Source organism: Mus pahari, chromosome 18 (genome assembly GCF_900095145.1).
Source record: "Mus pahari chromosome 18, PAHARI_EIJ_v1.1, whole genome shotgun sequence".
Taxonomy (NCBI): Eukaryota; Metazoa; Chordata; class Mammalia; order Rodentia; family Muridae; genus Mus; species Mus pahari.
Window position 1 is genome coordinate 50,333,544 of NC_034607.1, and position 17,121 is coordinate 50,350,664.

Consider the following 17,121-nt stretch of genomic DNA (forward strand, 5'->3'; position numbering starts at 1 on the left):
AAGGAAGGAAGGAAGGAAGGAAGGAAGGAAGGAAGGAAGGAAGGAAGGAAGGAAGGAGGGAAAGAAGGGAGGGAGGGAGGAAGGGGGAATGGGAGAAAGGGAGAAAGAAAGAGTTAGAGGACACATAAATGTACAAGAATCGAAAGTGTCTGCTATTGCTTGCCAGATCTACCTACAAAAGTGGGTTATTAAAACCGAGAAATTAAAAAGAAAAGGACACACTGAGATGCAGGAGCATCTCGTTTTGTGATTCACATGGTTTATGATGTGAGCTATCCTTTTTATGGGAAACTTGAAACTGCTCTCACAATCTTGACTTCCGAGAAGGGCTGTAAAACCTTCCTTTGTCACATTGTGAAGCAAGGGAGATTTTCCAGTGAAAACTGATTCATTCCACAAACATTAGTGATTGAGTATCAACAACAGTAAAATGGTTTTAGATTATGAGAATTTGTCCCGAGGAAAGGAAAACAGCACATATTTGTCTAAAATGAGCTTAACTGCCATCCACCATCCTCGTTCATGGCAGCAGGCACATGAAAACCCAGGTGACAACTGCCTGTCACCTGCTTTCCTCTAAACTTTGGACTGTAACACAGGGCTTTTCTAAATCTCTTCTCAGAGCCTCACATCTTTGTCAGGTTAAATGTTTCAGTCTGAGTTCTAGATGGAAACATACAACAGCTCCTTATAGAACAAAAGTACTTGTCCTTCGGAACATTCGCTGACCATGGGGAGAAATTTTATTTCAGTATATATTTCATATGATACTGTTATTTATGAAGTTGGGAGCACTGTGGGTACCTTCTATTAGGTATAGACAGAGCTGGTATTTATTTTCACAGGAAAGCGTGTATCTCTGCTGTTCCTTGGCTCCGTAGAATTCATTTGATGTATTTCAAGGAAAATGTTTCAAGAAAGAAGAAAGGGTTCATGAGGGCTGAATATTTTGTATCTATAATTATTACTGCTAGGTGCTAATAAAGTACAACAAAACACTTAAAGTTTAAAATTGAATATTTTTTTTTAATTGGTTTTTCGAGACAGGGTTTCTCTGTATAGCCCTGGCTGTCCTGGAACTCACTTTGTAGACCAGGCTGGCCTCGAACTCAGAAATCCGCCTGCCTCTGCCTCCCGAGTGCTGGGATTAAAGGCGTGCACCACCATGCCCGGCTCTTTTTTTTTTTTTTAATTGGTAAATTGAATATTTTTAAACCCTCTGTTTTCTTTCAGCCAAAAGACATTGCTCACTTTTGGGAACTGGGTGGAGGAACCTCTTTGCTGGACTTAATCAGCATACCAATTACAGTCGACACCTTAAGGTGAGCGGGAGTCACAGGCGTCTGGGGGTGACCACAGCCCCTTCCTTCCCATGAGCTGGGACTGTAGTGTTTCCAGAGCAGATGCTCCGGCCAGGGCTGAGTGAGGTGCACGCTGCCAGCAATGTACTTTACAAGCCTGCTAGGGGAAAGTGACCAACAGGATTTGGGTGATGAATTCATTTTCAGAGGTATTAAAAGCTTGATTCTTTCCACTCGATCTTAGTGTGAGTTAACTCGGCCATGGGATTCGTCTCAGCTGGCTGGTGTCGGTCTCCATGGAGTTTAGCGCGCTAATGTCACTGGCCTCCATCCAGAGGATGCCTGTGTTGAAGAGGAGAGGCCTCTCTACTGAACCAGAACCAAGGGGTAAACCCCAAACCCGCAGATGCTCCCATGCATTGGCCGTATCAGATGTGAAAACTTGGGACATTTCTGTGTTGCTAGGACCTGATCTTAGCCAAGAAAAAGATACGTTAAATCTGGAATATTTCTTATTAGAGATTGGCACAAAACGTTGCTATTGCCTAAACCAAATACAGAGGACCCCGCAAGTATTTGTCACACTTAAGGCATGAAGACCCCTAGGGACAAAATCATGTCTTCTTTACAAGACAGTTGCTTTTCTCATTCGTAGAGGTTTATTCTCATTCGTTTTGAGACAGGGTCTAGCAATATTGCCCCAGGTAGGTTTGAACTCACAGAGATCCACCTTATTGCCTTCTGAGTACTAGGATTAAAAGCATGCAGTATCATGTATATGTGTGTGTGTATGTGTGCATCTGTGTGCCTGTGTATGTGTGCACATACATGTGTGTGCATGTATATACATGTGTGTACATACATGTGCATGCATGTGTACGTGTATACGTGCGTGCGTATGTGTGTGTGAGTATGCACGTGGGTGCCTGTGTATGTGGGTGTGGGCAATGTGTGTATGTGTACATGTGTACACATATGTGTGCATGTGTGTGTGTGCCTGTGCCTGTGCGTGTGTGTATGGTGTATGAGTGCCTGTGATTGTGGAGCTCAGAACAGAGCATCAGCTCTCGCAGAGGTGGAGTTACTGTAAGACACCCAGTCTGGCCTGGGGCCCCACAACTAGATGGTTTTCACCAGCAGGCTTCCTCTTCGGCTTTGCAGTGGGGAGCAGGGTGGATGTCTCAGCTGCTGTTCAGTATGTGCTAGAATCCTGAAATGGACTTGCTAGCAAGAGTGAGAGAAGCAAAGAGAGCCAGCTTCCTTCTTTCATGCCTTTAGATAGGCTACCAGTAGATGATGTGGCCCAGATTAAAGGGGGATCTTCCCACCTCAGAGATTTAGATTAAAAAAAACAAAACTCTCACAAGCATGTTCATTCCAATTGTAGCCAAGTTGACAACTAAGAAGAGTCAACACAGGCTCCACTAGACAAAACTAAGTTTTCCTTTATAAGGTTGTCATAGCTTCTGGGGCCCCGTCTGGTGCAGACCCATGCAGGCCCTGTGCATGCTGCCTCGGTCTCTGAGTTCACGTGTGCACAGGACCTGTTGATTTAGAGGACCTTGTTTCCCAGGTGTCCTCCAGCCCCTCTGGCTCTTACAGTCTTTCTGCCTCCTCTCCAGCAGGGTTCCCTGAGCCCTGATGGGGGAGGTATTCAATAGAGACAATGGGGTTAAGGCCGAGTGGTCCCAGGACTTGGGTTCTCAGCACGTGTGGCTGTGGGTCTCTGTCTGTTCCTGTCTTCTGCAGGACGCTTCTCTGATGTGGCTGAGTGCAGCAGAGTGTCATTAGCAGTCACTAAATTGCTGTATTCTTTTAGTGGAACACAAGTGTTTGGTTTTATCCAAGGTCCCTAAGCTAGCTAGTGTCAGGTTCTTGGTTATGCAAGCATTGTTGGGTATGGTTCCCTCTTCTGGAGTGGGCCTTAAATGAAGTCAGATATCTGTTGTTTCCTCTCACAAGCTTTGTGCATCGTTGCACCAGCATGTCTTGTAGGCAGGACACTGTTATACATAGAAGGGTTTTGTAGCTGAGTTGGTGCATACTTTTCTCCTTCAGTAGTGCGCAGAGTACCTTGTTGTTCCAAAGACGCTAGCCCACAGGGGTGAAGGCTGTGTAGTCACCAGCTTGATTTCTCTGTGCTCAGTGTGTTGTGTAGATGTTGTCTTTAGCAGTGGGGCCTTGTTGCCAATTTGTGGAGAGCAACCTATATAGTCCTAACAACAGCCTAGGTTGTTTGGGGGTTGGAATGGAACCCCTTTGGCCAACAATTTAATTAGGTGTAACCAGTTTCCAGTATTGGAAGTTTCATTTGGTAACAAGATGCTCAGTTCGGATATATATATATATATATATATATATATATATATATATATATATATATATGGAGGTCCTTCAGTTAGGCTGTATATATTCGTGGAGATCCTTCAGTTAGGCTGTGCATATACACAAAGGTCCTTCAGTTAGGCTGTGTATATATGTGGAGGTCCTTCAGTTAGACTGTGTATATACATAGAGGTCCTTCATTCAGTTAGGCTGTGTATATACAGGGAGGCCCTTCAGTTAGGCTGTGTATATACATGGAGGCCCTTCAGTTAGGCTGTGTATATACATGGAGGCCCTTCAGTTAGGCTGTGTATATACAGGGAGGTCCTGCGATTCTGCTTACAAATACCTTTTCCCTGGGATATTAGTTCTGAGGGGTGTTGTTGTTTGTTTTGGTTTTCTTGCTTTGTTTTGGGTGGTCGGTTTGTCTGTTAAGAAGAACTTACCAGCTACACCGTTTTACATTGACGTTGTCGTTGCTGTTCTTCCTGCTTTCTTCTTTCTTTCTTCCCTTCTGCTGCTTCTTCCTCTTCATCTTTCTTCTTCCTCTTCTTCTTTCTTCTTCCTCTTCCTTTTCCTTCCTCCCACTTTTTTTTCTCAAACAGGATTTCTCTGTTTGAGGTAGTCTTAGCTACCCTGGAACTCTGTAGACCAGGCTGGCCTTGAACTCAGAGATTTCCTCTGCCTTCCGAGTGCTGCAATCAAAGATGTGCACCACCACTGCCAGGCTCTTTAATGGAGATAAGCAAAGCCTCCTAGGACGTAGCACATTTGTAATTGACCATTGAGAAGAGGCAGTAAGAGTGGAGATGGTGAGGGTGGGGAGGAGCTAAGAGCCCGCTGCCACCTTGTGTTGCCAAGAGGCAGGAAGGCAGCAAGCAGAGGACAGACTTGTATGCGACTAGGCCACACAGACTCGTGGAAATTCGGGTTTCTACAGGATGTGAAAACTTTCTATGTTTCTTTAATACCTCACTGTGTGGCATCTGAGACTTCCTGTCCCTAGGCTCTAGCACAGCTGGAGCCAGCTTTGGGAGAGGGGAAGGACCCAGGTTGTAATGAATTAGGCCAAGGTCTGGGTCCAAGATTGGGTGTGGTTAGTGAGGATTTCCCTTCCTGTAGTTGCTAACCACAGATAGTTTTTAAACTGGAATTAGTTTAACACATAATTTCCTTGTCTAGGACAAACCCCAGCACATTGAGAAACTGATATATTGCCACATGCAATTAGATGTTATTTACCCTTGACATAATGTTCATAGAACAGAATGTTTCCTCAGACTTTGATTTGTAAGGGTCGACAATTCACTGAAGAATGACTCCCTGGACTCAAATTATATGCAGAGTGTTTTATTCTGCAGAAGTCCCACATGCTGGGGTCTCTCGTTACCAAGATAGAGACCCCCAAGTGAGCTCACAGCCTGATTTAAAGCACATTAGGGAACTCCAGGGTAGGTGACCTCTATGTTAATCTGCTGGGTCCATCTCTACAGACGGTCCATTCCTGGGGTGTGGGGGCTGGAAAAGAAGTAGCTGAGGAAGTCTGGAAACTGCCACTGACACATTGTCCTTGCCTCAGGCCAGGTGGCTTGGCAGGGCAGCTTCTGAGGCCTGGACTGCATGGACTTGCCCAGTTCTTGGAGACAGAGATGTAGGCCTGTCTCTGTAACTGCCCACTTGAAGCCTGGCATGGAGTTGGCCCTGCCTTCTCAGATTAACTTGCAATAGAACATTTCCTGTGGACCAGCCTCACTTTAAGAATTTCTAAGCTGTTTACTTAGATAACATTTGGCATAAAGAAGGGTCAGAGAGACAGTGCTAGAAACAAAAAGTTAGGTAAGCCGGTTCTGTTCTGCCTGTTTTCAGGGTTAAAAGTGATTTTTATGTTGTACTATTTGATCATAGTAAAAAGGTTACAACAGTCTTATAAAAACAAAACCAAACTATGATATGCTAAAGCTCTAAAAGTAAAATTAGTTTCTTTATTACTACATATTTAGTATATGATTCTTTAGAGAAGCAGACTGTTTATAAACTTAATTAGGTGACATAGAAATGACTAGCTGGACAGTAATTTTACAGATATGTTTGATATTAGAATCTAAAGTATCCTTACTAAATTGAGACCATGGGCACAGAATTTAGATATTGTTTTGTATGAATTACTCAAAATAGCTGGTTTGACTGACCCCACAAAAAAAACTGCATAGCATCATTTTTGTCTCCTAGCAGCATATTTGCCTGTTGAGTAAGAATGTTGGCTCTGAGCTGGGCGTGATGGTACACAGCTGTGATGCCAGCACTTGGGAGGCATCTCTGTCAATTCCAGGACTGCCTGGTCTGCAGAGAGAGCTCCAGGACTGCTGGGCCTACACAGAAAAACAGAGAAACTTTGTCTCAAAAAAAAAAAATGTCGGCCATGATTAAATGTCTTCATACTTATTCTGACCATTTTCTAAAGCCTTCGTGTGTGTGTGTGTGTGTGTGTGTGTGTGTGTGTTTCAGTTGGCTAAAATATACACAACATAAACATAAACATAAAATATACATAACATAACACTGATGCACTTATTGGTGAGGTCTTCTGTGCGTTGAGCACATGTCCACTGTTGTACAGCAAGCACCACCACATTCGCTCCTAGGGCTTCCTGGGCTTCCTGAAGTGAAGTTCCTGTGGGCTCTTAGCAGTTTGACTCCATGGTACCTTATATAATGAGGTCATGGAGTATTTGCCTAGTAGAGCATGTGTTGAACTTCCCTCCTTTGTAATAGTGGGTAATGCTTCATCATCTGTCTATACTACAGTCTGTTTGCCCATCAATCCGTCCATGGACTTTTGGGCTGTTCTGCCCTTTGGCTATTGTGGGTGCTGCTGCCATGAACACGAATATCCACATACTGTTTCAGTCATAGCTTCCCTCTGGGCATAGTGGCTCGTGCCTATAATCCCAGAAGTCTGGGACCTAGGCAAGCAGATGGTTCAAGGCCAACCTTGACTACATAGTAAGTTCCAGAACAGCCAGGGCTACAAGGTCTCAAAAAACAGATAACAAATATTCTTCAGAGTTTGGGCATAGACCTGGAAATGGAATGCTTGACCATGGGGCGCTTCTGTTGTGCTGTTTCAGGAACTGCCACGTTGTTTTCCAAGGCTGCTACGCTATTTTATACCCTTGCCAGCAATGCACAGTTCTAAATTTTCCGAATTCTCAGCAGCACTTACTTCCTGTGTCTTTTCTTAGGTAACAGCTACCCTAACAGCTATGAGACCACACTCTCATTTTAAGATTTTTTTTACATATTTCTCATAATTGAAATTGTTGAGCATTTTTAAAAATTTTATTTGTATTTGTGTTTTGCCTGCATGTTATGTGTATCTGTGTACCACATGCATGCAATACCGACAGGGGCCAGCAGAGGGTGTCAGAACCCCCTGGAACTAGAGTCATAGATGCTTGTAAACCAGGGACTTGAACCTTCTGAGCCATCTCTCCAGTCCTCAAGCATTTTTTCACATGCTTCTTGGCCAACAGCTATCTTTTGGAGTTATTGGAATCTATTTTTAAGTGGGTTATTTTGTTGTAGAGTTTAGATTTAGATTTATGTTTGCTGTGTGGGAGTGGAGCCCAGCGCCTGTGGTGATGGCAGTGTCCTCTGCTAATCAGAGCTGTGTTCCCAGAGGCAGAGTAGGACAGCTGGAAAACAGACGACTTTGACTTAAGGCACTTTTTCAGCTTACTAGTTATAGAAATAAGCACTTCTAATTTCAGATCCATAAAATGGGCATCAGCACGCCTAGGGAAACTATCTAGAAAAAGCTTAAGCAAGCCCGCTGGCTTCCCAGTAAGGCTTGTTAGTGTGTCCCTTCTGTACACATTGCGTTGCTGCTGACCTTGGCACTGAGGTTTTTGCTCCTTTTCTGTGGAGCACCAGGTAAAGTCAGGTCTAAACGTAGCATCATCGGACCGTTTGCGTTCAGCTTCTCTGTCTGAACTGCATCGTTCTTAGCTGTCATTCTGAGTACCAGTCGGGAGGGACCAGAGCACACAAGGGTCTAAGTGAGCTCTCACCCCGTCTTGGAATAATGGCATGCTGGGTTTTGTAACTATATTAGATAAATGTCAGGACATTTGAATCTCAAAACAGTCACCCCTGGGAAGCTCTTTGTTTACAGCCGTCTTATCTCTTTAGGACGTTTTCTATTGTTCTTGTTTTGGACCTTTCCAAACCTAATGATCTTTGGTCAACCATGGAAAATCTGTTGCAAGCCACAAAAAGCCATGTAGACAAGGTGATAATGAAGCTGGGCAAGACAAGCTCCAAGGCTTCGGCCGAGGTGCGGCAACGAATGTGGAGCGTGGTGCAGAAGGACCATCCGGTGAGTTGCCCGCTTTGTTCCAGCCTCAGTGCCACACTGTAGTGTGACAGCACTGTAATACAGCTTCTTTCATTTTCTGCATGACTTAAAATTTGTTTGATGTAAATGAACCGGTTTACCGGAAAATTACAGCAATTTTATAAACCATAAGAGCCAGAGAAGGAGAAGACGCTGATGTCTCCTGGTCAGACATCTGCTGTGTTTACTGCGGTGTACCTTACCACTCAAGAGAAAGGGAGTTTTAGAGTAGAGATTTGATATTGATTGTATAATCTCTGTAAAATGAAGATGAAAATCCGGGTTGAACTGGGAAAGGCTGGCTGAAGCTCCAGACTGAAGCAGGAGAAGAGATTCAGCTGCCTCCCCAGCAACACATGTCTGCATTCATTCAGTGGCTGCCATGTGACTTCCCCCATCATCCAAAAACTATTAAGTTATAAAGTTATAAAGTTGCTGTGATGGCAGCACCAGTTATTTAGATACAGTCTGGAATGTCATCATCTAGAAAACTAAGAGAAACATTTCCTAGTGTCCATAATTTGTGCAGCTGTGTCTTACAAAGTGTCAGAGCCAAACTCAGGCAAGCAGCACTCGCTTTACATGAATCGGAAACTCCCTAAAGATGATGTCCTCCTAGGACAGCCCAGCAGTAGCCGGGGGAGCACTCGGGAGGCGGAGGCAGGCAGATCAGAGTTCGAGGCCAGCCTGGTCTACAAAACAAGTTCCAGGACAGCCAGGGCTACACAGAGAGAGTCTGCCTTGGAAAACAAAACCAACCAACCAACCAACCAACCAACCAGAGTAGCAGACCACGGAAGTGAATGAGCACCGTGGTGGTATGATAATTGCCATCTCTGGCTTCACACATAAAATATAGCACAAAGTGGAAGTTAATATCATAGCAAACTCTATGACAGAAAATATGGTCAACATCAATGAAGAGAATAAAAGGTATTTTCTGAAGTAAACAGAAATTCCTGAGGACATAGCAATACACAGCTATAATCAAGTATATCTGTTTATTAACAGGACCGGGAATTAATTGACCCATTTCCAATACCTCTGGTCATTATTGGAAGTAAATATGATATTTTCCAGGTAGGTGCTTCCATGTCTAGCTGTTGATTTGGCATGTGTAGCTATGCTTTTATGGGGAAATGATGAAATAAGAACAGTACCGCTGGAAGGGACCAGCTCAGAGACACCCATGTAAAAGATTTTAGAAAGGACGGTATGATAAGGGCATCCCAAGGAGGTCAGGAAAGTGAGCCCATTGGTTAGAACGGGGTGAGGCAGAAGACTTAAAAAACAAATCTTAGCACTGAGGGATAAGATTTACATCCCAACTTTAAATTGAAGAAAGTAGGAAATTAGTTTCTTCTTATCTTGGCTTGTCAGGGAGTCCTTAGGGTATTGCGCAGGATGAAATGTGAGCTTATATCTGGACTCTCTGAAGCCAAGCGTTTAAACAGATCTGATAGCAGTGGGAGGCTGCGGCTTGTTCAGTGTCCAGACGGGAACGTGAAGGTGACGGAGCCGGACTCCTCAGGGAGGGGATTTAAAAACAAAGAATGTGTTTCTCCCCGAGTGAGCTGTTGAGACCTCTGGCTTATTTTTTTTCCCTGTAATAATTTTCTTCCACAGGATTTTGATCCTGAGAAGAGGAAGGTGATATGTAAGACTCTGCGCTTCGTGGCACATTACTATGGAGCCTCGCTGATGGTCAGTGCATCCCTGCCCTCTGGGCGTGTGAGAAGGGAGCAGGCTGCCCAGTTGGGAATAGTGGAGACCTGAGCTCGCCCCGCCCCCTTCCTTCCTACCTCTAAAGCTCTGCTTAGACGGGGCCCCTGCAGAGCCCTCTGCCCATGGCCTCCCCACCCTCCACGGCTTGTGTCTGTAAGCCCAGGCAACCTTCAGAGATATGTTGGTGTGTTCACACATTCTTTTTATCTTCACGAATTAGAAGCTATATTCCTTCAATGGAAGGGCCCGGGAGGAGGGAGGACTAGGGCGGAACTTTAATAAGATGCTGTTTTATGTAAAAGCAATGCTGGTATAGAGGTTAAAATCATGAATTTTGGGGTCGAGCTGCCCAGGTCAGTGTCACTTGTTAGACAAGGATTCTAGGCAAGCCACTTAAGCTTCGAATCCTCTGAGGTAAAACCGGATGGGAAACTTGCCTGCCTGCTTCAGGAGGAGCGATGGGCGGAAGGGGTGCGGGCCTGAACTGTGGAGCCAGTGAGTAAACAAACAGCCCCCACCAGGAGATGGATGGATGGGGCAGGAAGTGCTCAGGTGCAAGCCGGCCGAAGACACAGGGTTGTAATGATCTTCTGAGGTGGGCCAGATTTTGCTGGTTATCCTTTAAACAAAATATAAAATATAAAATAATTTTGCTGAAAAATACTACCTTAATTTCTGAACTGCTTTTACTAGGCAAACTTAAAATGTTTGTACGTTAAAAGATTAATTGTGGGAATTAAAATAGTCTACCTTTTCCGAGAGACCCTGTCTCAAAAACAAACAAACCAACCAACCAAACAAACAAACAACAACAAAGGCCATCTTAGCTGTTGACTAAATAGTTGGTGGTCGGCTTTCCTGAGTCAAAGGGCTCAGAGAAATGTAGAGCCCCGGGGCAGGGCGGAGCCTTTTGCTTTTCTAGCTGACCTGCAGTGTATTGTGTGTATGTTCCGTTTCTATGCATTTAGAGCACTTCCCATTTCTTTATGTGTTCTCTTTACCGTCTTAGCCTGACCTCTGCCTATGTGTCAGGCTGATGGAATGCTTCGGAAAGTCTTTTTGCCATTTTGAAAAGAACCAATGGGGAGGAAGTTTCTAGTTCATTCGTTTCCACTAAGGAGTGGAGAGTCACCCTCCGAAGGTGGAAGGGGTGGCTTGGGGGGATGAGGAGGGTGTCCCAGCACTGAGCTGACTCAGGAGCACCAGCATGAGTGGAGGGAGGGGTTTGAGAGGCAGCAGATGGACGAGTTGGTGAGAAACCTAATGTTCTCCCACCACTCTATCCTGAGACACATTTGTGCTTAGGTTTTCTCCTTGCCCATATAATTAAAACAAAATATTACAAAATAACAATACATTAATTATATTGTAACAAATATATAATTTCTGAGTAAAACTAAGTACAACAATCTTTTTTAATTAGAAAATTTCCTATTTTACATATCACATGGTAAACATGATCATTATTAAATTCTTTGTTTTAAATGAATGTGTCTGACCTTTGTGCGCCCTGTGTACTGTACTTCCTCTGTTCTTACACCAGAGATAACGTTGTCCCGTGGACCTGCCACGGGAACCAGAAAGTTGCTATCTTTGCTTTATAAGTATATTTCATTTCACTTAATACATCTGAGCCGTTCTCCTTTCCTCTGAATAGCAAGGTATTTAGAAGGCAAACAGTGACTGACCATCTGTAGAGGATGGACACACACACACACACCCCGAATCCTGCTTACTCAAGTGTCAGAGCCTAACTCATCATGGCAGGCACCCCCCCTTCACCATCCTGGGGTGCTGCAATTTGGTTCTCTTAGATCTACCCAGGAGAGGATTCAGTAATTGCCCCCCCCCCCAGCTCTGCAGGCAATTCAAAAAAAAGAAGCTAAAAAAAAAATCAATTCAGGGAGTGCCAGTGTGACTGTCCCCGCCTGCAGCTGCCACAGTTACTTTTAATATCTGCTTCTCCGCGTCTAACTAACCCAATTAGATTGGAGGAATTTTTCTTTTAGAACATTAAGAATGTTCATGTCAACACACACCACAAACATTTCAGGCAAACACAAATGTACAAATTAAAAACAAATTCTGATGGTGGAAATTGGTAAAATGATTGGTGAGCTCCCTGGGTCCTTTCCACATCACGCACTCATGAACTCTGGGTACCGAGGCAAGCTGATCGAGGTTGCCTTAGTCAGCCTCTGTTTTGTCGGCTCAAATGTACATGTTTTAAGGAAAAGAAGTTGTCATTCTCTGGCCATTTGTGCTTGTTCAGAGCTGTGTTTTTTACTGTTAGAGGATGAGAGCAGAATGTAATTTATCTCATTTGTTTCTAAGTTTACCAGCAAATCAGAAGCTCTGTTACTGAAGATACGTGGTGTTATCAACCAGTTGGCATTTGGTATTGATAAAAGGTATTGGTAAATATTTTCCAGTCACTTCTCCCTATTCCCTGGCTGCTGTATCTCCCTCCACCTTACCACTTTCCCGTGCTTACGATTTTCTTCTGTTCGTTTTATGTTGACTGGGAGGTTTTCACATGTGTCTTCTCTGGCTTTGTTCTTTCTCGTGGTTTGAGTTGACTGTGGTGTTAGTCTGTCACAGCCAATGGTATTGGTCCATTTGGGTCAATGCTTTCATCCATGACTTAGATAAAAATGTGGCCTTTGTATTTATACTAGAGTGTGGCAGCATATTCAATTGGTGAACTAAATTACAATCTTTTTCTTTGCCATACAGCAAATCAATATGTGTGGATCAAAATAAACCACTGTTTATCACAGCAGGGTTGGATTCTTTATGTCAAATAGGTTGGTGAACTTATTAATATTGCTTAATCTTTTTAAATTGCTTATTGATTTTTCTCTCCCTGCCTCCTTGGTCTCCAGCATACCACCATTCCTGACTTTATTTCGTGACGGTTATTTCATAAGCATTTATTTGTATCCCCAGAATTGATGAAGCTCCCAGCGCATTGACATACTTGGGATAGAAGGCAGGGTACTGCATGGAGAAGTAAGAGCTGGAACTGAGACGTGGCTCAGAAATTAAAAGTACTCGCTGCTCTTCCAGAGGACCCAAGTTTAGTTCCCAACACCAGTGTTAGATGCATACACATATACACACACACACACTCAAGTAGTGAATCAATACTTTCTCACCAAAATGGTAAGGGAACACTTGAAGGTTAATAGTTGAACATTTTGGGGAACAATAAAGACACTAGAAAGGATAAAAATCTCAGGTTATACATAAAAAATTGCCAGAAAGTGACTGAATTTTTAATTTTTTCAAATTAATTTAAATATTCAAATTATAAATATATTATCCTCATTAAAATAGTACAGACAGGGACTGTAGCTCAGTGGTAGAGTGCCTCTCATGAATGAGGTCCTAGGTACAACCCAGCACTGCAAGGGGGAAGAGGAAGCTGAATCTCGTGTGTGTTGGGGGGGGGTATGCATGTGCGTGTTATGCGTGTGTGTGTGTGTGTGTGTGTGTGTGTGTGTGTGTGTGTATGCAGGATCCCTCACACACCTCTCTGGTACTCTGCATTTATACACGTGTATGTGGTGTAGAAACTTTACCAGTCTGTATTATTGAACAGTTCTAATTAATATTTGAACTTTTTCCTACTTATGGAACATAGCCATACATACTGACAGTTTATTATCTATAGTAATGAACTTCTGGGTAGTGAGCAGGTTTACATAAAGCAGATGGTGCTGCTGTCTGAAATCTTTAACAAGCGTGCATGTGTTTTTCTATTGTGAACATCGAGACCTGGAATTACTGTTAACAGGGCACAGATACCAGTGTAGGGTGTGGGAATCAGAGCTATAGCTCACCATTATGTCTTGCTGCCTCTGTTTCCAGCACAACAACCAAGGCAGCACAGTCATAATCATAATCACAGTCATGTGTCTGTAATATGGAGATGAAAAATGGGAGACCTAGGACTAGTGCTTCAATAAATGGGATTTGCTTGTCAATAGTTTACAATAACTTAATCTTTGTAGTCAACTGAGGTAAACTTTTAATTTTAGGGTCTCCTCCTGTTCCTGACAGTGACATTGGAAAGCTTCAGGCTCACTCACCTATGGAGCTGTGGAAAAAGGTGTATGAAAAGCTCTTCCCACCAAAGGTACACGTTCTTCATTGCTGGAAAGCTGTCAGCTGTGACCAGAAATGCCCAAAGGCCTGTTATGATAACTCCATCTCTCTCTCACGTTCCAAAATGATGAAATGTTTGCTAAAACTGTTATAGACAAAGCAACCTGGAGATTAACAGCTGAGAGAGACGTGCCCCTGTCCCTTCCATACAGAGCTCTCTGGCTGTTAGAAGACAGACACACCTGACCCAGGCTGGAGGTGGGGAGCACGGCGTGTGTTTGAGGTAGATTTCTGAGAGTCTGACAGAAGCTGTAATCAGCAAGGCTCTCTCGATGCTCTCTGATGGAGCTCGGCCTCGTAGACAGATGCTGACTATGGCACTGTGGCATGTGTGGCATGTGTGGCATGGGATGACTTGGGGACTGTATTTTCAGAGTACCGGCACCCTGAAGGCGATCCAGGACCCAGCCCGAGACCCACAGTATGCAGAAAGTGAAGTCGATGAGATGAGGGTTCAGAAGGATCAGGTACTCCCAAACCCAATTTCACCAACATATGGTACTCATTGGGAAATTCAAAAATTTTCTTAATTTCTTACTTGCAAAATCATTTAAGTATTATACCTATCTGTGTAGAAAAAAATTCTGATATGCATATAAAAGAAACTTGAAAATCACCCACCACTCCACCACCCAAAGGTAATGTAAATATTTACACAGATCCCTTTCCAGTGTTCCAGTTTACTTGGTGTTAAGATGGGTCCTAGCTCCCCTGCTCACTTGGGGAGACACTTAAGATACTCTTGTTTTAAGAGTCTTTGAGCGCTTGTTTCTCATTCAGTCATTAGACATGGTTATACTGACCTTGTCCTAGGAAAGTTACCTTGTCCAGTTAAGGACTCTTCCCTGTCTGACCAAGCAACATGGGCACACCTGACAGACTCTAGGATCCCTGAAGAAAGTGCTTACGGGGAGACACAGACAGCCCCATTTCAGTATTAAATCTTAAGAAAGCATGCAACTGTTGGTGAGGTCCACCATGACACAAGTAGTGGACAGAGATTTTGTCAGCCCTCCTTTTGCTGTGATAGCATAAGATGTCACACCATCTGTCCTTGAATGAGGATACGCTGGTACAGCACACTCTGCAAGCTGGAAGCATGACCACATCTGGGTGGGTATGCGGAACAATGTAACTCGGACAGTCGCGCTGTCACAGGGGTTACTTGGAGACATCTGTCTACTGTCCCAACCCTCAGCAGTCTGCTGGCCCTGGTGAAGCAGGGCATTTTTCTAGCACTCACCCTTTACCTAAGAGGTCCTACAATTAAGTAAACAAAGTGTTTTATTTAAACACATTCCAGACAACTTGATAATATGCTGTGGATATTGAAATGGCTTTGTATCTGTAGGGAAGCATGAAGCACAATGTAGGGTAAGGAAGCGACCTAATGTAACCCTTATTGTACATGAGCCTTGGCTGGAGAGTTTATTGGAGGTCACCTCCCAATTAGTATTCAAGAGTCAATCATTAACCGTTATTATCTGTTTCTATGGCATTGTGATTACTTTAATAAGGTCACATGCACAGGTGTTAGTAATATGCTGACGTATGTGGAACTCTGAACTTACACTTTGGAATTACATCTCCTGTGACTTCATGTTAGATGAAAGTGGAGCATTTGTCCTCAACCCTTGTGTTCAGACAATACAGCAGAGCAGCTAGAATCTCTTTTTAACTTACCTACAAAAATTATCTTTGCCAGTTTTATTTGTATTGTCCTATAAGGACTCTTCATACAATTCGCCTTTGCTGGAAAGGCTGTGACAATGATTACCACTTAATGCTTGATTACTTAATTAATATTTGATTCTAAAGATTGACATATATAGGTTGATAGATAGACAGACAGATGATAGACATGATGGGTAGATAGACAGACAGATGGATGATGGATAGATGTTAGACACATAAATAGATGATAGAGATGGAGAGAGAAAATAAAACCATAAGCTTAGGTGAAAGTCTCACCAGCTGTCTAGACCTCTGTCTTGATGTTGTCTCCTCTATCTTTCCATGACTATTGATTGCTGGGTAGCATTTTCCCCTAGAAAGTAGCATTGAGGTCCTGATGTCTGAGTTGATCCTGTGTGATAGCATATTCATTTAAAAGAATAGATAGATAGATAGATGATAGACATGATGGATAGATAGAAAGATAGATAGATAGACAGACAGATGGATGATGGATAGATGTTAGATACATAAATAGATGATAGAGATGGAGAGAAAAAATAAAAGTATAAATAAAAGCTGCTTCTGACTTGAACATACTCAGGATTTGCCTCTGGGTGTGTCCATCACTGCTAGAAGCCATCTGCGGGCTCTCAGGGCAGTGTGGCCTGACTAACCTGACACCTCGGACCCAGAACTTGCTTGGGGGGAGAGATGACATCCTATATCACCAAATTACAGACACTAGACTCGACCTTCCTCTTGTCTCCTTCCCTACCCCCAAACCGCAACTGTTAGGCCTGGAACAGAAAGTGGTCCCCTCTCACGTGTGCAGTGAAGTTAGAGCATGGCAGTTTTAGGATGGAGAAGCAAGCTCAGGAATTCCATTCAGATCCCCCAGCTTCCATGGAGGTACCTTTCTATAAATAACCCCCAGTGTATGGGCAGCACCCCACCACCACAGACCACAATGCCAAGTTGGAAGTCTTTGTGATAAAGTACTTCTTTTATGGTAGCTGTTCAAATAAAACTATTTTTTTGGTTGTCTTATTCTGTAGCTCAGACTGGCCTTGAACAAACAATCCTGCACCTTACCTCCCCAGAGGAATTATAAGAATATGCCACTGTGCTGGCTAGTTTTATGTCAATTTAACACAAGCTAGAGTCATCTGAGAGGGAGAACCTTATTTGGAAAAAATGCCTCAGTAAGATTGGACAGGCAGGAGGGATGGTCCAGTAGTTAAGAGGTCCTGAGTTCAATTCCCAGCACTCACATGGTGGCTCATAACCATCTGTAAAAGGATCTGATTACCTCTTCTTATGTGCACAAAGACAGAACACTCAACATATACATTTTATATACATAAAATACATGAATAAGTAAATCTTTAAAAAAAAAAAAAAAAAAGTCCTGGGCGGTAGCTAAGCCTGTGGGGCCTTAGTGGTTGATGGGGAGTAGGCGGTAGCTAAGCCTGTGGGACGTTTCCTTAGTGGTTGATGGGGAGTAGGCGGTAGCTAAGCCTGTGGGGC

General features: G+C 43.5%; 1 protein-coding gene across 1 annotated transcript in view; it reads left to right on the forward strand.

The window, feature by feature from the left end:
* Dync2li1 (dynein cytoplasmic 2 light intermediate chain 1) overlaps positions 1–17,121 on the forward strand; it is a 31,476-nt gene that overhangs the window by 9,954 nt on the left and 4,401 nt on the right. The window contains exons 5-12 of the mRNA XM_021218166.2: positions 1,234–1,322; positions 7,818–8,004; positions 9,034–9,102; positions 9,649–9,726; positions 12,082–12,158; positions 12,484–12,554; positions 13,791–13,888; positions 14,292–14,384. Of these exons, the coding sequence (XP_021073825.1) occupies positions 1,234–1,322; positions 7,818–8,004; positions 9,034–9,102; positions 9,649–9,726; positions 12,082–12,158; positions 12,484–12,554; positions 13,791–13,888; positions 14,292–14,384 (762 nt within the window). The remainder of the gene's footprint in view (positions 1–1,233; positions 1,323–7,817; positions 8,005–9,033; positions 9,103–9,648; positions 9,727–12,081; positions 12,159–12,483; positions 12,555–13,790; positions 13,889–14,291; positions 14,385–17,121) is intronic.